Raw genomic sequence first — 22724 nt, forward strand, 5'->3', positions numbered from 1 at the left:
CAGAGTGGGACATAATTAACTTTTGCTTGGTTAGCACTTCCAACCAGATATAAGGAGGCTGAGGCCCCAGCATCCATAAGTCAGATACCTTCTTCCTCTGTGGTAAGACCTCTCCACCTCCTTAGATTTTTAAATGTGTCTCATCCTTGCACTCAGCATCTGAGGCAGTAGCTAACTGCACTATTTGAATTGAGTTCTGTAAGATTTTACAATATTAAATCAAGTGGCATTAAAAATAATGTTGTTTTTATTATGTGTTTTACTTCAAATCTGTAACTTTCCTTTACAGTACAAAGTGGTGCTCCTGCACTTGAAAGGGTGTTCTAGAATGTAACTGGGTTTTCAGGGGAATTTATTTGAATTCCTAACAGAATGTGTGGATGTGTAGTAAATTAAAGTTACCAGTTGCACCTGTAGTTGAATTTGACATGTAATGATTGAGTTACATGTTTTCTAGCCCTTCCGGGTCTAAATGATAAGGCTTTAGACTTGTGGGTTTTCACAACACTCTCATGTTTCACAGGGTTCTCCAAGAAGTACACATTCATCTGTAGGAAGGGGAAAAGAAGGTGAGACACGGTTTGTCTTCACATAAAAAGTGATGAGAATATTTTGTGAGAGATATCGCTCACCCAACTCTGTTGACTGGGGAGGAAGCACCACAGTCAATCATGTTTCTTGTTTCATCTCTTTCCTAGTTATCCGTCACCATGAGTACGGACGCTGAGATGCAAGTCTACGGCAAGGCTGCCATATACCTCCGTAAATCTGAGAAGGAGAGGATGGAGGCACAAGCCATGCCCTTTGATTCAAAGAACGCCTGCTATGTGACAGACAAGGTGGAGCTGTACCTTAAGGGTTTAGTCACTGCCAGGGCCGACGGGAAGTGTACTGTAACAGTTACCAAACCTGACGGCAGTAAGGAGGTAAGTCTGAACTGAAAACTATTCAAGTTCAAGTTTGTACAATCACTCTAATTCTTGAAAAGTCAACTAAATGCAGAAACAAACTTCCAATGTTTTTTGTAAGCAGAATATAACCTTCAAAGACAATTTTTTTTGCTGCTATTTAAAAGGACATAGAATTTCTCATGTTGACTAGTCAAGAATCACCAGTTATGTCAGTGGGTGATAACTAAGTAGTTGGATTAATGTGGATATGCATTTTTTAAATGATTAAACTTGTATTTAATGAGCAAAAAGCATTCAGTCACGTACAGTTTGATCTGTGTGTAATCTAGATTTCTGACTGTTTCAGGAAGGAAAAGAGTTCAAAGATGCAGACATCTATGAGATGAACCCCCCTAAGTACGACAAGATTGAGGACATGGCCATGATGACCTACCTGAATGAAGCCTCTGTATTGTATAACCTCAAAGAGCGTTATGCAGCATGGATGATCTATGTAAGAAACCTGCACATACAAACACACACATACATGAACGTAATAAATACACACATACATTACTACACATAAATGAAAGGTAGAAACTAAAAATATCAAAACAGTAGACCCACATCAATAAACCAAAGTACACCCACATCCTCACATAAATCCAGGTAAAAGTACATCTGACTTTACTAATCCACAAATGTAATTATGCTTTCATCCAGACCTACTCTGGGCTCTTCTGTGCCACGGTGAACCCCTACAAGTGGCTCCCTGTGTACGATGAAGAGGTTGTCAACGCCTACAGAGGGAAGAAGAGGGTGGAGGCTCCACCCCATATCTTCTCCGTCTCTGACAACGCCTTTCAGTTCATGATGATTGGTACGATATCTCATGGCTGGATGGGTGGATCAATCAATCACATTTATTTATAAAGCCCTTTTTACATAAGCAGATGTCAGAAAGTGCTTATACAGAAACCCAGCCTGAAACCCTAGACACCAAGCAATGCAGACCCTAAGAAAAAACCTAGAGAGGAACCATGCTCTGAGGGGTGGCCAGTCCTCTTCTGGCTGGAGATTATAGGAGTCTATGGCCATTAAGGCCATACAAGATGTTCAAACGTTCATAGATGACATGCAGGGTCAAATAATTATCACAGTGGCTGTAGAGTGTGCAATAGTTCAGCACCTCAGGAGTAAATGTCAGTTGGCTTTTCATAGCCGAGCATTCAGAGGTCGAGACAGCAGGTGCTGTAGAGAGAGAGAGAGAGAGAGAGAGAGAGAGAGAGAGAGAGAGAGAGAGAGAGAGAGAGAGATTGGGAGAGTCAAAAAACAGCAGGTAGCACGTCAGGTGAACAGATCAGTGTTCCATAGCCACAGGCAGAACAGTTGAAACTGGAGCAGCAGCACGGCCAGGTGGACTAGGCACAGCCAGGAGTCATCAAGTCAGGTAGTCCTGTGGCATGGTCCTAGGGCTCTGGTCCTCAGAGATAGAGAGAGAGAAAACTTAAGTTCACACACGACACCAGATAAGACAGGAGAATTTCACCGGACTTAAAGGTCGAGACCGAGTCGTCGTCTCTCACATGGATAGACAATCCATAAAAATGGAGCTCTATGGATGTCCATAAGTGCATATAGATATCAAAGTCCATAAGTGCTAATGGATGGATGGATGGATGGATGGATAGTTGGGTGTAAAATCAAATCAAATCAAATTCAAATATGCTTTAGAGTTTTCTCGTCTAGGTTAGAACAGTTTGCTGGGAATGTCTGATTTCAGTATCCATGAATGGAAAATGTTCCAAAATAAAATTCATGATTATACGAATGTACCCATAATGTTGCAGTATGATAAGCAATGTGTTTTTTGGTTCCAGATAAGGAGAACCAGTCCGTCCTGATTACGTAAGTTGTTTACTAAAATGTCACTTGAGAAAGTGTTCCTATTGTAATAAGTTGGGTCACTTGGTGTGATGAAATACATGACATTATGAATAGATTAGAGCATTAGGCTATGTGTAATAATGAGTCGATGAAAGGGAATATTTGTTAATGATTTACTTATGTTAGAAAACAAGTATTTTTCAATGCTATTTCTTGGTGAAAGCCAATCTGACACTCAAACATGTACCTAAAACCCCTCTTTCTCTGTCATATAAACCAGTGGAGAATCCGGTGCAGGAAAGACTGTCAACACCAAGCGTGTCATCCAGTACTTTGCCACCATTGCAGTGGCTGGTGGCAAGAAGGAAGCAGACCCAAACAAAATGCAGGTAGGTTGTGCTTATGTTTGCCTTTTAATCACATTTCAGTTTGGTTTTCTGAGCAAACTTTTTTTCCAGCTGTGAATCATGTTTCAAGAAATTTGTTCAAGTCAGAGAAAAACAAACTTGACCACTTTTCCCGTTTCTGAGCAACTTGTGTTTATCTCAATCAGGGGTCTCTTGAGGATCAGATCATTGCAGCTAACCCTCTGCTGGAGTCTTACGGTAATGCCAAGACAGTGAGGAACGACAACTCGTCTCGCTTTGTAAGTATGAAGGGCATACTGTGGAAGTTACCTTATATTAGAAAAATGTATTTCAGTAGTTCCCTATTGTTATATCAATAGATGTCCAACAAACTGTAACATTTAAAGGTGTCTATCAAAGTAAAATGTTTATTTATTTGTTGACCTATTCCTAACCCCCATGCTCTACTACAGGGTAAATTCATCAGGATTCACTTCCAGGCTGGTAAACTGGCTAAAGCTGACATTGAGACATGTGAGTTGGTTTTGATTGTTTCTCAATGCTTTCCTAAATTCACACAGATCATTTTTTGTAGATCATATCATCAAATTTGATTTAATCTTGTTTTCTCTCTCTCTCTCTCTCTCTCTTTCTCTCTCTCTCTTTGTGTCACTCGCGCTCTCTCTTTCACCCTCAGACCTGCTGGAGAAGTCCAGAGTGTCCTTCCAGCTGCCCGATGAGAGAGGCTACCACATCTTCTTCCAGATGATGACAGGCCACAAACCTGAGCTAGTTGGTACGACAAAGTAGAGGTTCAGGGGAAATTATTCCCACCCTCATCCGTGGAACTTGTTAAAAATATTCATAGTCCACACTAATAATACTATTACAATGAGTACATCCAAGGTAACAAGGCATCTAGACATTTGGAAGGTCTTTGGGAAAAATCTATCAAGTAATGCACTGTGATGCACTAGTCCACAAGTCTCAGTCTCCTCTTCTGATGCTATTCATTATATACTACATGTATCCTTGAGTCCATCTATTGAGTAAAGGAGGGAGAGATACTGTAAAGGTAGGACAGCAGAATTCTAAGAGATTTAACTGACAAGCTGTTCTCCGTTGTCCACAGAATTGGCGCTCCTCACCACCAACCCCTACGACTTCCCCATGTGCAGCCAGGGTCAGATCGCTGTGGCCAGCATTAATGACAATGACGAGCTGGATGCCACAGATGTGAGTCAAACAAAGGGTTAACCAAACTATAGATATATAATGGGTAGGACCATCATACACACTGAATGCACTGTGACTTAGTGGCAGCTGGGAACTTTCATGTATTTTTTGTTTGATTCAAAATGCCTTGTGTTAGTTAAGCATGAACATAAAGGAACTTTTCATGCCTTCACACTTCGCCTTGAGGCACATACATTTAAGACATCCACAAGAGAGCGCCACTAAGTGCCCTGTGGAACTGTGTAAAACTCATTTTGTGCTGCCGTCTACTAATGTGTTGGCCAAGAGTCAAATCTATCCATCCCATTCGTTCTGGAGTGAGCACAGAACTGTAGCGTAACGTCACTGTTGTACTTCTTCCTTATTGCCAGGATGCCATTACCATCCTGGGCTTCACTAATGAGGAGAAGCTTGGCATCTACAAGCTGACAGGAGCTGTAGTGCACCATGGCAACATGAAATTCAAGCAGAAGCAGCGTGAGGAGCAGGCCGAGCCAGACGGCACAGAGGGTGAGTCCCACTCATAGATATACAATATGTAGAGCATTAGTCCCATTCCCAGTCCCAAACATAGAAATAGAACACCTAAGACAGACAGTGCCACATGAAAGTGTAATGGAAATTCTCCACTAAGGATACTCCTCTTGGTTCCCGGAGCAATGTTCTAGGCGTACTGCCAAATTGCTTATACAGTGATAGTGAGTACAATCAGTCACTCGCATGAACCCAACAGAATTGGTAATAAGAAGAAGCATTTTAAGAAAAAGCTGCATTGATCTGAAAACACACAAACATAAAATGTTCCATCACATTCCCTCCTTTTATCACTTCCGTTATAATTATTGTAACATGTTAAGGTGAGCATTAGATTATGGCTTAAACTAGCAAAGGAGGTTCTATCAAAATACTTCTATAAAAGTAAGTGAAATCAACACATAAAATGACACTTTATCCTTTCAAACCCTTCATTCTGGGTTGTACAATCTAACTAATAACTCATCCTTATTCCAATGGTCTAACACTTGTAAAACCATTGTAGTAGAATGGTTTAACTTTAGACCTTCCTTTCATACAGGTACACACATGCTTCATTACATAAGTTCATTTATGGAAACATCAAAAGCGGCAGGGGACTTTCTCTTCAACCTTCTGGTTCCTAAGAGACTTGAAAAGAAAAAAGAAAAACGGAATATGACCAGTGTTAGTAATACGTTAAACTATGCATGATCATATATGGCAAAAATCCCAAAGTTTGATAACATGATGATTCCCACTCTCCCCTAGCCTGACTCTATACCTGATAACATGATGATTCCCACTCTCCCCTAGCCTGACTCTATACCTGATAACATGATGATTCCCACTCTCCCCTAGCCTGACTCTATACCTGATAACATGATGATTCCCACTCTCCCCTAGCCTGACTCTATACCTGATAACATGATGATTCCCACTCTCCCCTAGCCTGACTCTATACCTGATAACATGATAATTCCCACTCTCCCCTAGCCTGACTCTATACCTGATAACATGATGATTCCCACTCTCCCCTAGCCTGACTCTATACCTGATAACATGATGATTCCCACTCTCCCCTAGCCTGACTCTATACCTGATAACATGATAATTCCCACTCTCCCCTAGCCTGACTCTATACCTGATAACATGATGATTCCCACTCTCCCCTAGCCTGACTCTATACCTGATAACATGATGATTCCCACTCTCCCCTAGCCTGACTCTATACCTGATAACATGATGATTCCCACTCTCCCCTAGCCTGACTCTATACCTGATAACATGATGAATCCCACTCTCCCCTAGCCTGACTCTATACCTGATAACATGATGATTCCCACTCTCCCCTAGCCTGACTCTATACCTGATAACATGATGATTCCCACTCTCCCCTAGCCTGACTCTATACCTGATAACATGATGATTCCCACTCTCCCCTAGCCTGACTCTATACCTGATAACATGATGAATCCCACTCTCCCCTAGCCTGACTCTATACCTGATAACATGATGATTCCCACTCTCCCCTAGCCTGACTCTATACCTGATAACATGATGATTCCCACTCTCCCCTAGCCTGACTCTATACCTGATAACATGATGATTCCCACTCCCCCATAGCCTGACTGACTTTAGGATACTGTTCTGCTGGGGTCCATAAAAACATGAAGGCTCTAAAAACACCAACTCATGCTTTCACTTAGGTTTCCTCATCAGGCAACAGGAGAGGTGTTCCCACATCATGTCATCCTCACTTCGCCTCTATTTTTCATGCTTATATGCAGTCAACAAGTATAGATATTGTTTTCCCAAGTATAATGATTGTTTCCCCAAACAAGCCCTCTCCCCTTCTGAGTCTAGGATGTACAATGAATCTCTGTGGCTAGGCAGGTGGTGTCTCCCAGTCTTCATATCAGTCAGGAGAAGCCTTCAGATTAGGAAGTTCACATTCTTGCAGCCTGCCTCAGTCCTTTGTTAATTACCCAGACTCATACACAAACAGCTATTTGAGAATAAGCAATTTATATAATGATGTAAAACAGTGAAGCTATAAGAAAGTTTTATACGCCAATAGTTCACACTCTATATAGTTAGCTCTACGATATGACTCCTATCTCACTCTTGTGGAAATATTCTGTCTCAGAGACAGGCCCCTTTGTACTTTGCCACCGGCCACAAATACAGTTGCACATAGATCATTCCATCTGACCCATAACACATGAATTACTGCTACTAGGCCACTTTAAGAAACATACTAAAACGTGGTCAAGTCAAATAATTAGTCCCTCATCTGGAACAGTGATCACTCACATGTTCCACACCACCTTGAAAACATATTGCCTTGAACAGGGAAGATAAAGAATACATGTTTAATCATTTTCTCTCCTTCTCGACTTTCTGAATCATACTTTAAACTACTGATAAATGATCCCATGCTTCTTGAATCTATGACTTTAATTTAAGACTCACACACCGACACTGGCAGAATGTTCATCTAAAGACAGGGGTGTATACATGTACTACATGTCAACATATAGTATATTTGTAACGGACGTCTACTTCGTCCTCCTCCTCAGACGAGGAGAGGAGAGAAGGATCAGATGACCAAAATGCAGCGTGGTAATTTGACATGATATTTATTTCAAAAACAGACGAAGACGAAAAACTCTTAAACAAACTACAAAACAAACGATGTAGACAGACCTGGACTTAGAACTTACATACAACGAAGAATGCACGAACAGGTACCGACTACAAACAAACGAACGAACGATACAGTCCTGTGTGGTAACAAACATACAAACACCGGAAACAACCACCCACAACAAACAATGTGAAACCACCTACCTTAATATGGTTCTCAATCAGAGGAAACGTAAACCACCTGCCTCTAATTGAGAACCATATCAGGTAACCCATTAACCAACATAGATACACATAACATAGAATGCCCACCCAAACTCACGCCCTGACCGACTAACACATACAAAAACAACAGAAAACAGGTCAGGAACGTGACAATATTCATCTGATATTTCTAGCATTAACTTTGTCCTTGTCTTATACTGTCGCCAGTGGCATGTTAGTGACACATCAGTATCTCAATTTCTAGTCCAAATTACTAAATAACATTTCAAAGTGTGCAGACCCCCACAATCAACCTAATACCCACAAATAAACCATTTTGGACCATCCTAAATCAGTTACGGTAACGGTTGACCACCCCTCCCCCTCCCAGCACTCATTCTTCTGGCGTCTCTTTGTTTTCTTCTTAAGATAGCGTTGCAGGTCATCCTCACAATGGTACACATGGAACTCATGCCTGTCAATGTGGATGGCCCTTGATAATGTCCCGATTTCAATATCCCCAAGCAGACGAAACTCTCACCTGAGCCGCCGCCACCACCCTTTGTGGTCCATTCTGTCTTATCCGTTTTCCGGCCAGTCCACAAGCAGCATGAGATACGTTTGGAGGGGTTAAGGATCACACTGTTCTCGGTGGAATGATCCCTTCCATGCATCTAGATACCATCTGTGGTCACATTCACCATAACCTCGAGAGAGAGGACAGACCAGAACAACAGTTTAGGCTATTTCTGATTCAGGAAATCCAGAATAACTTTTCACTGTATGACAAATTATTACATTCCCAATATTCTTAATTCTAATTTCTAAGGCAAATATCAAAGAGAATCACAACTGTTCAAACCATTTCAAATGTCAAAGAGAATCACAACTGTTTGCAAATTGGCTTATACTCCCCTATCATGTTGGCAACCTCATGGCAGAGTTACAGGGTCAGGGAGTCAGAGAACAGCAGACCCAATCTGGTGAGATGTGTATTGAAGCCAAACAACAACAGCAATACACTACTTACTAGCATTTACCAGCATTTACATATTATACTGAAATCTCACCCAGTGTCTCTAGCCTTTGAGTGATCAGGCCTCACCAGAAAGTCAGAGCAAAGGTCATTCAACACCATTAAGTGAGTGTTCTTTCCCCTTTCAGAGTAACATGAGTTATCAGTTTCCTTCAACTAGGACATCTTTCCAGTAGGAAATCCCTCTCAATCACTACTGCTAATACACATGGATCACTCTCAAACAATGTTCTGCTTTTACCCCTATTGTAAGGTTGAGAAACATGCAAAACAAACATGATAACTTTCTCCTTATTGGAAGGCATTGTTTTCATTTTAGTCTAACAATGTTACTCTTAATAAAGGATAAAGGATTCATTTACATTGGGTGTTCGTCTTAAGTGGAGAAATTCCATTACAAAAGTCATGCAGGAGAGTTTTTGGAAACCAAATTCCAAACTCCCGAAATGATTTGAAATGATGAATATGGGAGAAAATCAAAACCAAACTCACAAAGTTATCCAAACTATTTTGTCAGTGTGAAATCAGAAACAAGTGATCTTGTGTCCCTGAGTCTGTTGTTGTTGGTTCTCTCTCCAGTGGCTGATAAAATCGCCTACCTGCTGGGCCTGAACTCAGCTGAGATGTTGAAGGCTCTGTGCTACCCCAGAGTGAAGGTCGGCAACGAGTATGTGACCAAGGGACAGACTGTGGCTCAGGTAAGACTGCAAAACACAGCATCTACCAATTTCTGAGCACTGGAATTATTTTGGGGACGAGTGCGTTGCTTTTTTAAAATAGTGATGTTGTTTATCCCAAGGTCTTATCACCTTATCACCAGACACGGTCAATATCTCATGTATTAATTTGAGGTATTATCATTGCAGGTTAATAACTCAGTCAGTGCTCTGGCCAAGTCCATCTATGAGAGGATGTTCTTGTGGATGGTCATCCGTATCAATGAGATGTTGGACACCAAGAATCCAAGGCAGTTCTATATCGGTGTGCTTGACATTGCCGGGTTTGAGATCTTTGATGTGAGTATGAGACCAGAACAAGACACTTAGTTGTGATTGAGAGGGATTACAACCTTGTATGATGAAATTATCCCTTTTAAAACTCCATCAACAGTACAACAGCATGGAGCAGCTGTGCATCAACTTCACCAATGAGAAACTGCAACAGTTTTTCAACCACACCATGTTCGTCCTGGAGCAAGAGGAGTACAAGAAGGAGGGAATCGTCTGGGCCTTCATTGACTTCGGCATGGACTTGGCTGCCTGCATTGAGCTTATTGAGAAGGTAAGCTGTCTGTGAGGATTGTAATGGACTGCAAAAGCAAAGATCATAGTGAGCCCTGTGTGAGATATTATCACAGTGGTACAACGTATCTGACTGTTGAGAACTCAATATGTTTCCTATTATGTTCCCTGAAATGAATGTAATCCGCAAATAGAATGTTTACTAAAGGAATAAATGTGATCCTAAATGGAAATATCACTAATTTGATATACATCTCTTTTCGTAAAGCCATTGGGCATCTTCTCCATCCTTGAAGAGGAGTGCATGTTCCCCAAGTCTTCAGACACTACCTTCAAGGACAAGCTGTACGCCCAGCATCTTGGTAAAACAAAGGCGTTTGAGAAGCCCAAGCCTGCCAAAGGCAAGGCAGAGGCCCACTTCTCCCTGGTGCACTACGCCGGCACTGTGGACTACAACATCACTGGCTGGCTGGAGAAGAACAAGGACCCCCTGAATGACTCAGTTTGTCAGCTGTATGGGAAGTCCCCAGTCAAAATTCTGGCTGCCCTGTATCCCCCTCCCCCTCCTGAGGGTAAGACTAGCATCATGTCACAACATTTAATTAAATACTAGTTACAAGTCAGACCCAAATGTTCTTTGGTCTTTCAATGTATCACAATCTCTCAACGTTTATTACTAGGTTGATTTACTCATAGACTTTAATTTAATTTAATCATGCAGTAGGTCTTATTTAACACAATCTCATTGGCAGCATTTGCCTCTAGATACATGTGAAGTTAACCAGAGATTCTCTGGTTTATAATTTGTGTGCTTGCTGAAGACAAGACCACTCTAGATTTCTTACATACTCTTATTATTATTCTATTTATTCCACCCTCTCTAGGAAATGACTTTTCTAGTTATCTTTTACTTTTCCCCATTTTAACAGATAAAGCCAAGAAAGGAGGCAAGAAGAAGGGGGGTTCCATGCAGACTGTGTCCTCCCAGTTCAGGGTGAGCTTTTGAAATGTGTATATTCAGTCCTTTAAAATGTGCATTGATTATTGTAAATTATTTCTGAGAAAATGGTTTGTAACCCTCTTACAGGAGAACTTACATAAGCTGATGACCAACTTGAGGAGCACTCATCCTCACTTTGTGCGCTGCCTGATCCCCAACGAGTCAAAGACTCCAGGTACAAGAAATATTGAGTTAAATATGTCATCTTATCAGTACAGTATCAGTAACCTGAACAATCCCAATCTTTAACCTGTTTATGAGTATTAAAAGAGACTTGTTTTGTTTTACCAGGTCTGATGGAGAACTTCCTGGTTATCCACCAGCTCAGGTGTAATGGTGTACTGGAGGGTATCAGGATCTGCAGAAAGGGCTTCCCCAGCAGAATCATCTATGCTGACTTCAAACAAAGGTATACACACACAAACACAAATGCACAAAGGTTTTCCCAGCATAATAATAGTCTTACCTTTTACGTAATATAACCAACTTATTACAACTTGACATACTTTAAAACGGTCTCCTCATTCAGGTACAAAGTACTGAATGCCAGTGTCATCCCTGAGGGCCAGTTCATGGACAACAAGAAGGCTTCTGAGAAGCTGCTTGGGTCCATTGATGTGAATCACGAGGATTACAAGTTTGGACACACCAAGGTCAGTCAAAAACCCCCAGTAAAAGATGACAACAAAACACAACTTCAATGATAATTTAAACCTGTACCATATAAAATGTCTCCAGTTGATCTATCCATCCTTTTGTTCTTTCTTCTTCATTTAACTAATGGAAAAGGTGGAAAAACATTGTACTGTTTTTTTCTTCAGTCATTCATCACAAGTATAGACGAGAAACTAAACTCATTACCATGTGCATTGTGTTATAGTGGTATGGCTGCAGTTATCTGTATCTGTGTACATTATTAATCTACAACTGTACAATAACTAACAACTTAGAAACAACCGATCCCATGGTTTGTTTGTAACCGTTGCAAAGTTAATGTTGTTTAAATCAATCAAGTGGTGTTGTTCCCCTCTTTTGATTCAACCCTTTCTATCTGTCACCATCTGTGGTTCCATTGACCATGTTAACCTGTGTCTCAGGTGTTCTTCAAAGCCGGTCTGCTGGGTGTCCTGGAGGAGATGAGAGATGAGAAGCTGGCCACTCTGGTCGGCATGGTCCAGGCTCTCAGCCGTGGATTCCTCATGAGGAGAGAGTTTAGCAAGATGATGGAGAGGAGGTGAGGAATAGTAGACATCTTGGCAAAGCTTTCTGTCAACCACCTGTATCTAATGCATTATGATTACATACTGTATATGCTGTGAGTTGTTCAGAATGAGAAAGTACATCTTATAATGGTCAACTAAAGCTTTTGGGTTCATTCATTTAGTCCAAAAATGGATGTAGCAACTAAGGATTCTAGCTTTATAGCTGCAGTTTGGGATTTGGCTGTTCAACTGTCATTTAAATGTGTGGTATTTACCTTTTAATTCTTGAAGAATATAAAATGCATCATGAGCTTATATTAACCTGTCAGTCCTTGCATCTAGTCCGCTATCTGTGAATTTAGGAGGGGTTACATTTCCCTAACCCCTTTGCTCAGCTGTAAACAAACAGTGACAGGTGGTTCTGTTTTGTTGTTCATCTAATCCCATCATCTAATCACTCACCATGCCACTCCATCATTTCTGTCGACCAGAGAATCAATTTACGCCATCCAGTACAACATCCGCTCATTCATGAATGTCAAAACCTGGCCATGGATGAAGTTGTACTTCAAGATCAAGCCCCTGCTGCAGAGCGCTGAGACTGAGAAGGAGCTGGCCAACATGAAGGAGAACTATGACAAGATGAAGACAGACCTGGCCAAGGCTCTGTCCACAAAGAAGCAAATGGAGGAGAAGTTGGTGGCCCTGACGCAGGAGAAGAATGACCTGTCGCTCCAAGTCGCATCTGTGAGTGAACAACTACCCTCGTATGGGCACATTTACATACACATGAATACACACACATACACACACATATGAACACACTGTAAAGTATGTGGCTAACTCACACATTTTTATTGCCCATGTTATATATTGTATATATTTCATGAATGTCTATTGATTTGCTCTGAACTTTTTGACTAAAGTGTATATTTTGACACAAAATATTAGGTCGCTGAATTTTTTCTCCTGTTCTGAAACCAGGAAGGAGAGAGTCTGAATGATGCTGAGGAAAGGTGTGAGGGGCTCATCAAGAGCAAGATCCAGCAGGAGGCCAAACTCAAAGAGACGACCGAGAGGCTGGAGGATGAGGAGGAGATCAATGCTGAGTTGACTGCCAAGAAGAGGAAGCTGGAGGATGAGTGCTCTGAACTGAAGAAGGACATTGATGACCTGGAGCTCACCCTGGCCAAAGTGGAGAAGGAGAAGCACGCCACTGAAAACAAGGTCTTGTGTCTTACCATAGACAGTCTAACCAAACAATAATCACCTCAAAACATAGCTTAACAGAAATGGAATTCACGTTGTACAATAGTAGAATTTCAGTTGCGTGGTACTCTCAACATTCATTGCATGTTCTGATCCCCCTCATTTATGACTTCCATTCAGTACACTGGCATTGTGAATACTTCCATCTAGTGTTGAATCTATAGTACAGTAAATGTAGATGACATGTTTTATCTAAATGAAATGAATGCAATATATAACAAACTAAATCTCCCCTTTATGGTGAAGTGTAATTATGTTGTGGCCATTTACAGGTTAAAAACCTGACAGAGGAGATGGCGTCTATGGATGAGAGTGTTGCCAAGCTGACCAAGGAGAAGAAAGCCCTCCAAGAGGCCCACCAGCAGACACTGGATGACCTGCAGGCAGAGGAGGACAAAGTCAACACTCTGACCAAGGCCAAGACCAAGCTGGAACAGCAAGTGGACGACGTGAGTGGAGTTTGACATTTTTGCCATGATAGTATGTAAGATGATATTATCTTCAGTTGTTTAGATTTGAACAATATATGTGTTTTTATCTCATAGCTTGAGGGTTCTCTGGAGCAAGAGAAGAAGCTCCGTATGGACCTTGAGCGATCCAAGAGAAAGTTGGAGGGAGATCTGAAACTGGCCCAGGAGTCCATAATGGACCTGGAGAATGACAAGCAGCAAGCTGATGAGAAAATCAAGAAGTAAACACAAACCTATGACTACAGTATTTCCTGCTATAATGGTTGTTCTTGACAAATTCTTGTAATAAGGAATTAACACTTGAATGGTATTCTTAAAAGCAAAGTAAATGGTATGATTCTCTCCCTTTACACTATCAAACAAAAACTAACTCTGCAATCGGTGTATTTGTGTTTCTCAGGAAGGAGTTTGAGACCACCCAGCTCCTCAGCAAGGTTGAGGATGAGCAGTCTCTGGGAGCTCAGCTGCAGAAGAAGATCAAGGAACTCCAGGTACAATACAGGATACAAGCTCCAGTACAGAAAAGCACAGACTTGAATCATTTCCTGAAAACATTGTTCTGGTAGCACACATTTCCCGGTGGCTTCTGATGGCTGAGTAGGTTGGAAGATGGTGGTTCTGAACATTGTGGTTTTGGTTCCTGCATGGGACACTGTCTACTGAATATATTAGTGTAACTGGCTTTTATTAAACACATTTATGCAAAATATACATACTATTATTATTTTGTGAGGTTCAGTTGTTTCAACTGTATTGCAGTGTTCATCCCCCCTGCTCCTGCCCCCTGTTCTAGGCCCGTATTGAGGAGCTGGAGGAGGAAATTGAGGCTGAGCGTGCTGCCAGGGCTAAGGTTGAGAAGCAGAGGGCCGATCTCTCCAGGGAACTTGAGGAGATCAGCGAGAGGCTGGAGGAGGCCGGAGGCGCCACTGCTGCTCAGATTGAGATGAACAAGAAGCGTGAGGCTGAGTTCCAGAAGCTGCGTCGTGATCTTGAAGAGTCCACCCTGCAGCATGAGGCCACAGCCGCCGCTCTGCGCAAGAAGCAGGCCGACAGTGTGGCTGAGCTCGGGGAGCAGATCGACAACCTGCAGCGCGTCAAGCAGAAGCTGGAGAAGGAGAAGAGCGAGTACAAGATGGAGATTGATGACCTCTCTAGCAACATGGAGGCCGTCGCCAAGGCTAAGGTGAGTAGTGATGTTTTGGTAAAGCAGTGTTGAGGAGGGTCAACTACATTACCATTCAAGTGAACTGAAGTTGACAGGAGTCACATATATAAAGTAATGATGGAAAATGTTTCACTAACAGGGCAATCTGGAGAAGATGTGCCGTACTCTTGAGGACCAGCTGAGTGAGCTCAAGACTAAGAATGATGAGAATGTTCGCCAGGTCAACGACATCAGCGGACAGAGAGCCAGACTCCTGACAGAAAATGGTACCATCAACAATGAACAACAAGCCAATGCTTTCCTTCAGAAAACACAATAACGTGTTGTGGGCTGTATCCACATAATTTATACTGTAATATTCCCCACCTAACATTGCCCTACGATACCTCAAAATAAATGTTCAATCTTAGAGAACAGAGACCCTATTAACAAGATGTCCCTCTGTCCCTGCAGGTGAGTTTGGCCGCCAGCTGGAGGAGAAGGAAGCCCTGGTGTCTCAACTGACCAGAGGAAAACAGGCCTTCACCCAGCAGGTGGAGGAGCTGAAGAGGGCGATTGAGGAGGAGGTCAAGGTAAGGGACCCAAAATGGACTCCACGTCCACAGAGTTTAGAGCTATATCTTCATATAGACGGTGACTACGCCACCCTCAGAGAATTCTACTGTCTCTCCACCCTCAGAGACTCCTACTGTCTCTCAACCCTCTGAGACTTCTACTGTCTCTCAACCCTCAGAGAATTCTACTGTCTCTCAACCCTCTGAGACTTCTACTGTCTCTCCACCCTCAGAGAATTCTACTGTCTCTCAACCCTCTGAGACTTCTACTGTCTCTCCACCCTCAGAGACTCCTACTGTCTCTCAACCCTCTGAGACTTCTACTGTCTCTCAACCCTCAGAGAATTCTACTGTCTCTCCACCCTCAGAGACTTTTTCCCATAATTTGTTTGACCATCTCGCTAATCATTCTTTGTCTTTCTCTTTCTTTCTCACAGGCTAAAAACGCACTGGCCCACGGTGTCCAGTCTGCCCGCCATGACTGTGACCTCCTGAGGGAGCAGTTTGAGGAGGAGCAGGAGGCCAAGGCAGAGCTGCAACGTGGCATGTCCAAGGCCAACAGTGAGGTGGCTCAGTGGAGGACTAAGTATGAAACTGATGCCATCCAGCGCACAGAGGAGCTGGAGGAGGCCAAGTGAGTCGCACGCAACAGAAAAACTCAAATATGGTGTGGATGGTGAGGGTGGTATGGGGCTCTGAGAAAATGTTACATCAATATGTATTGTTTATCAAAATAAAATAAATACACCATTAAACCACCCTCTGTTGTCCAACAGGAAGAAGCTGGCCCAGCGTCTGCAGGATGCTGAGGAGACCATTGAGGCGACCAACTCCAAGTGCGCCTCCCTGGAGAAGACCAAGCAGAGGCTGCAGGGAGAGGTGGAGGACCTCATGATTGATGTTGAGAGAGCCAACGCATTGGCCGCCAACCTCGACAAGAAGCAGAGGAACTTTGACAAGGTGAAAATGAATAAACCTATATTTTTTATCAATTGTATAATTATTTCTCATTTCTAATTTAAAAACTCTTCATCTATGACTTCTAATGAAAATTCCATGGATTCTCCTAGGTTCTGGCAGAGTGGAAGCAGAAGTATGAGGAGGGCCAGGCTGAGCTGGAAGGAGCTCAGAAGGAGGCTCGCTCTATGAGCACTGAACTCTTCAAGATGAAGAACTCCTACGAGGAGGCTCTGGATCATCTGGAGACTCTGAAGAGAGAGAACAAGAACCTGCAACGTGAGCATTTGGCAGCAGTTCTATTTGGCTCATGTTTGACTAGTGTTTTGAAAATGGAGGGAACTGTAATCATCAACATTAATTTTACAACATTTCAGAATTGTCACATACAGTATAATTTGTAAATATTTGACTTGTAGTTGTTATTCCTTTGAACATTCCAATAAGTGGTCGGCGATTAGATTTGCAAGATCCTATGAAGTGCTGTTAATTAATTAACTGTTAATATGATTTCATGTCAAATTCAGCACACTGGAATATCCACTGAAAATCTCCCAAGTGTAAACTGCTCCTGTGTGTGTGTGTGTGCAGAGGAGATCTCTGACCTGACTGAGCAGATCGGAGAGACTGGCAAGAGCATCCATGAGCTGGAGAAGGCTAAGAAGACCGTGGAGACAGAGAAGTCTGAGATCCAGACCGCTCTGGAGGAGGCTGAGGTACAAACTACAGCTGTTTGATGGGGAAAGCAGTGTTACACTAGCCAACACCAGCTACAGTCCAATGATCCTTGTATTGGAGTTTGTTGTATTCATACATATTTAATTCCTACATACAAATGTATTGAACATGATTTTTCTGACTGCTTCTGTTTGTCCAGGGAACACTGGAGCACGAGGAATCCAAGATTCTGCGTGTGCAGCTGGAGCTGAACCAGATCAAGGGTGAGGTGGACAGGAAGATCGCTGAGAAGGACGAGGAGATGGAGCAGATCAAGAGGAACAGCCAGAGAGTGGTTGACTCCATGCAGAGCACCCTGGACTCTGAGGTCAGGAGCAGGAATGATGCCCTGAGGGTGAAGAAGAAGATGGAGGGAGACCTGAACGAGATGGAGATCCAGCTGAGCCACTCCAACAGGATGGCCTCTGAGGCCCAGAAACAGCTGAGGAACGTCCAGGGACAGCTCAAGGTAAAGGGACTGGGACATCAGGCTCAAAAACCTGAACATGGAGAGGGATTTGTTTGTGAATCTGTAGAAAAGAATAGAACAGAGGATTTGAATAGAGTGGTTTATGTACTAAAGGTAGCGATACTGGGGAAATTCTTAACATTGAACATTTCTATCACTGATCCTATCACCTCTACTTCCACAAGTCCTAATGAACGTATGTCATTGTGAACCCCAGGATGCCCAATTGCACCTTGATGACGCCGTCCGTGTCGCAGAAGACATGAAGGAGCAGGCAGCCATGGTGGAGCGCAGAAACGGTCTGATGGTGGCTGAAATCGAGGAGCTGAGAGTTGCTCTGGAGCAGACAGAGAGAGGCCGCAAAGTGGCTGAGACTGAGCTGGTAGACGCCAGCGAGCGTGTTGGACTGCTGCACTCCCAGGTATGGGTCAAAATCCATTTCTAATGAAACTCAACCAAGCATACAGTTGAAACACAGCTGGAATTTGACAGTGCTTGCCTTAGATTTTCATAATTTCAGTCTTGTGACTTGCAAGTTCTCTTGAGAGTCAAACAAATCGTCTTGTTTCCTCCTTCAGAACACCAGCCTTCTGAACACCAAGAAGAAGCTGGAGACTGACTTGGTGCAGGTGCAGGGAGAGGTGGACGACATCGTCCAGGAGGCCAGGAATGCAGAGGAGAAGGCCAAGAAGGCAATCACTGACGTGAGTCCTTGAATTACATCAACTTGATTTGTCCCCAAGTGCCAATGGTAGCTGGGCTGGTTAAGAACAACAAAGATCTCAGAGGGACGTTATGATTTGTGCCAATTGGTGCATAAATGAAACAAACTACTATTCCAGGCGGCCATGATGGCTGAGGAGCTGAAGAAGGAGCAGGACACCAGTTCTCACCTGGAGAGGATGAAGAAGAACCTGGAGGTCACAGTCAAGGACCTGCAGCACCGCCTGGATGAGGCTGAGAATCTGGCCATGAAGGGAGGCAAGAAGCAGCTCCAGAAACTGGAGTCCAGGGTGAGTTACCAGCAGGGTGGATTGAAAGACTGATTGCTGGAAATGTATTTGATCATATAAAAATACACAGGAGCATTGTTTAGTGACTTGTTCTCGCAATAACCCACCTAGATCAGGGGTTCCCAAACTTCTTTGCATTGGGGACCACCCCTTTTGTGATAGCGAATTCATCAGGGACCCTCTTCATAATATCAGAACACAACTCCTACTTTAAAGTGAGATAAAAATAGCATCCACGCAGATTTCCTATGACTTCCTCAGTGCATGACTGGACTAATCAAGCCTCGGGCCCTGGGACATTTTTAAGTCCCCCCTCTCTGCATCAGAGAGAAAATGTTGCAGTTTTAAAGGTCATTTCCTGTCATTCTACACATTTTGCGTGGGGCAAAAAGAAAATCTTGCAGTTTTAAAGCTTAAATTACAGTGAATTTATGATCATAACAACAAATTATAATAATTTGACACTTATTTAATGGAGTTGATCCAAGACCTTTAAATAAATTCAAATGTATTCATCTAGTTGCTTCATTCAGGCTTAATTGTCTCAGCAGACTTCTTCTAATCTGCCATTTCATTCATAATAATAATAATAATAATAATAATTCACAATAAACATCAACACAGAATATAATATACAATCATCGAATTAATGTCATAGTAATAATTTCTCTCTCTTTCGTTATGTCTCATTCACTGGCCGTTGCTAGGGAAGCTAGCGTTGCTATGCGGGGCTAGCAGCTAGCAGGCTAATGGCTGAATTAGCTTGTAGGCTAGCGGACTTGAATAAGTTCATAAAACCTGAAAATACAACATAACATCTCAACAAACATATGTACATGCTCCAGAAACATTACCGTCTTGAATATGGTGATTTTACACTCGCTTACCTTCAAAGTTTTTTATAAAAATGTATTTATGTCGGTGCTTCTTTCTTCATGTTGGCTCACTTGGCAAACTACTCTCAACTGCCATGGCGCGAGCTCCATAATGGAAGCAATGTCACAACATTAAAACATGAGAGTGGTAACCTTTAATTGCCGTACTGGTAATGCACCATACACCACTAAACGCATGACAAAATGGTTAAAAAGTCATATTTCAAATACAAGAAGAATTGAGTTGTGAGCTTCCCAGACCCGTTGTTTATCTAAGAGTTAATAACATAAATTGTGGATTAATAATATTACATTGTACTGTATTGCACCCTCTAAACGTTTTCCAAAGATCCCTGGCTGTTTAATCTGTTCTTGCTAGAAATATACATAAACAAATTTAAATGTAAATTCCACTTTGAGAACCACTGACCTAGATAATGAAAAGTTGTTGTTATTATTACAGACCCCTTCAATAAATGTTTTAAAAGAGTACATAGGAACAAATTACAATTGTGCCCCCTTGACTGGGTAGAAGACTATACCTCTTTTACAAATATTTGTTAAGTCTGATTTCACGACCTCCAACAAACTCCTACGTTTATGTCTTCCACAAAGGTGCGTGAGCTCGAGACTGAGGTGGAGGCCGAGCAGAGAAGAGGTGTAGACGCAGTAAAGGGAGTCCGCAAGTATGAGCGCAGAGTCAAGGAGCTCACTTACCAGGTAAAAGATAGAGAAAGTGCCTTTACACACTTGGCACTAATACAGAAAGGTTTGTGCATAAAACTACTGTGACTTTGATTCTTTGATCTTCTCCCACAGACTGAGGAGGATAAGAAGAACGTTGGCAGACTTCAGGACCTGGTAGATAAGCTGCAGATGAAAGTGAAGGCCTACAAGAGGCATTCTGAGGAAGCGGTGAGTCACAGAGGGCATTCATACATTGCTATCCATATACATTGCTATCCTAAATCTGACAATGTGTTTTGTTGAAAATATTATTTATATTTGCTACCTGAAGCTTCAAACTTTAAATGCTGATGTTCTGCTCTCCCTCTCTTTTCCTCACCCAGGAGGAAGCAGCCAATAGCCATATGTCTAAGTTCAGGAAGGTTCAGCATGAGCTGGAGGAGGCTGAGGAGCGTGCTGACATCGCTGAGACTCAGGTCAACAAGCTCAGAGCCAAGACCCGTGACTCTGGAAAGGTACAGAACTGCTGCTAAACCTGTACCTGACACATGTTCAAATATGACCACATTATCACCACCTATGATTCAGTCTTCTCAGAGGTCAATACAGACCTTTTACACTCAACTGTATTTATGATCTCTAAGAAGAACATTTCAGGTAAGGCTAAAAAAAAGGAAGGTTAGATCTATCCATATATTTATCATGTTCATTATTATTACTGATCCATTATATTCTATCCATATATTTATCATGTTCATTATTATTACTGATCCATTATATTCTATCCATATATTTATCATGTTCATTATTATTACTGATCCATTATATTCTATCCATATATTTATCATGTTCATTATTATTACTGATCCATTATATTCTATCTATATATTTATCATGTTCATTGTTATTACTGATCCATTATATTCTATCCATATATTTATCATGTTCATTATTATTACTGATCCATTATATTATTTATTTATTCTTACAGGGAAAAGAAGTTGCTGAATAAACAAGACCAAAGTATTGAAGATCAAAGTGTTACCATTTTCCTGTGTTTCATAAAATATGATTTTCATGGTGAAATGTTGACCATTGATTAAAAACATGTCGGCCTACATACACTTCCTTTGTGACTGTGGACTTATTACTCAGCAAACAGATTTTTAATACCATAAAATATTGTACTTTAATTAAAGGAGCAACTTGTGATTCCAACAACAACAAAGCGTTCACATCAGCTGAGGGATTAGAATGGGGAAATGTAACCACTCAAATTCATTGACTGAGCTATGGATGTAAGGACTGACCAGCTAAACATCAAAATTGTAGTTTTAACCATTTACATTAAGGAGAATTGGACTATATGGACAGGCCCAAATGTAAATGTTTCTAAAAGAAAAAGATATGAGAAGAATATGCATAACCATGGTAGCAATTGAAAGGGATCACTTTGAAGATGGGATCTTTTTTTTTTTAAGTGACTGAATTTTTGTATTAGAATTTTGTAACAGATTTTGCACACATTCATTTGTTGTGGAAACACTATGTAAACATAAATGGAGATTTTAGTTCTGGGTTAACCAATATTATGTAAACCAGAGGAGGCTAGTGGGAGGAGCTATAGGGCAACGGGCTCATTGTAATGGCTGGAATGGAATTAATGTAACAGCGTCAAACATGTTGTTTCCATAGGTTTGATACCGTTCCATTCTAGCCATTACGATGAGCCTGTCCTCCTATAGCTCCTCATTCCTGGAAAATGTCCCTTTCATAGGGTATAGAATAGTCTGATTATGCTGCGTTCAAAACAACTGGGAACTCGAAAATCTCCGACTTCGGTGCATTCAGGACAACTGGGAACTCTGAGAAAAAACTAGCTCAGGCTGGGAAAAATCGGTTTGAACATCCAACTCAGAATTCCAAGTCGGAAACTCTGGCATCTTTCTAGAGATCCGACTTTCCGACCTGAAGATCACTGACGTCATGATTTGACCTAGTTTTTTTTTTTTAAGTTCCCAGTTGAAAGCACCATAAGTCCTCAAGAAATCATGAAAATAAAACAATTAGCTATCTCATTAATCATAATTTATTTGATTGAAGAACACTAGTCTTAAAGTCACTTGATGATAACTTAACTATACATGGACAACATTTTCACTAAATAAACTTCATAACTGCTCTTCTCTGTACAATATAATTCATCTGTCAAGTGAAACAAAGCTTCAAACCATGTTTAAGTGAACCAAAATCCAGAAAATGGAAGGTGAAGTCACTTCCTGACATGGTAGACTCCTCCTCCTCACCATTCTATCATCCTTGCATTCTGTCATTCAGGGACGA

The 22724-nt window shown here is 41.7% G+C and overlaps 1 protein-coding gene across 1 annotated transcript; it reads left to right on the forward strand.

The window, feature by feature from the left end:
• Positions 1-710: 710 nt before the first annotated feature.
• Positions 711-21505, forward strand: LOC120018338 (myosin heavy chain, fast skeletal muscle-like). The gene is made up of 39 exons (XM_038961483.1): positions 711-930; positions 1268-1404; positions 1614-1770; positions 2771-2798; positions 3058-3166; positions 3331-3423; positions 3598-3658; positions 3822-3920; positions 4257-4360; positions 4732-4870; positions 9342-9460; positions 9629-9778; positions 9873-10043; positions 10272-10575; positions 10933-10997; positions 11091-11178; positions 11295-11412; positions 11533-11656; positions 12101-12237; positions 12697-12952; positions 13190-13432; positions 13747-13923; positions 14020-14165; positions 14345-14435; positions 14738-15127; positions 15249-15375; positions 15563-15681; positions 16101-16297; positions 16440-16623; positions 16734-16899; positions 17212-17336; positions 17498-17806; positions 18024-18227; positions 18385-18510; positions 18649-18819; positions 20310-20414; positions 20514-20609; positions 20765-20896; positions 21373-21505. The coding sequence occupies exons 1-39, from the start codon at positions 711-713 to the stop codon at positions 21391-21393; spliced, it is 5808 nt and encodes a 1935-aa protein (XP_038817411.1). The 3' UTR covers positions 21394-21505.
• The last annotated feature ends 1219 nt before the right edge of the window (positions 21506-22724 follow it).

The sequence above is a fragment of the Salvelinus namaycush genome, chromosome 2 (assembly GCF_016432855.1).
Source record: "Salvelinus namaycush isolate Seneca chromosome 2, SaNama_1.0, whole genome shotgun sequence".
NCBI lineage: Eukaryota > Metazoa > Chordata > Actinopteri > Salmoniformes > Salmonidae > Salvelinus > Salvelinus namaycush.

Excerpts from the sequence above, each read along its gene's own strand:
- LOC120018338 (XM_038961483.1), top strand. The coding sequence starts at position 711 with ATGAGTACGGACGCTGAGATGCAAGTCTACGGCAAGGCTGCCATATAC. Across the intron at positions 1,771-2,770 it reads CTTTCAGTTCATGATGATTG|ATAAGGAGAACCAGTCCGTC; the intron begins GTACGATATCTC and ends TTTTGGTTCCAG. Across the intron at positions 14,166-14,344 it reads GCTGATGAGAAAATCAAGAA|GAAGGAGTTTGAGACCACCC; the intron begins GTAAACACAAAC and ends TGTGTTTCTCAG.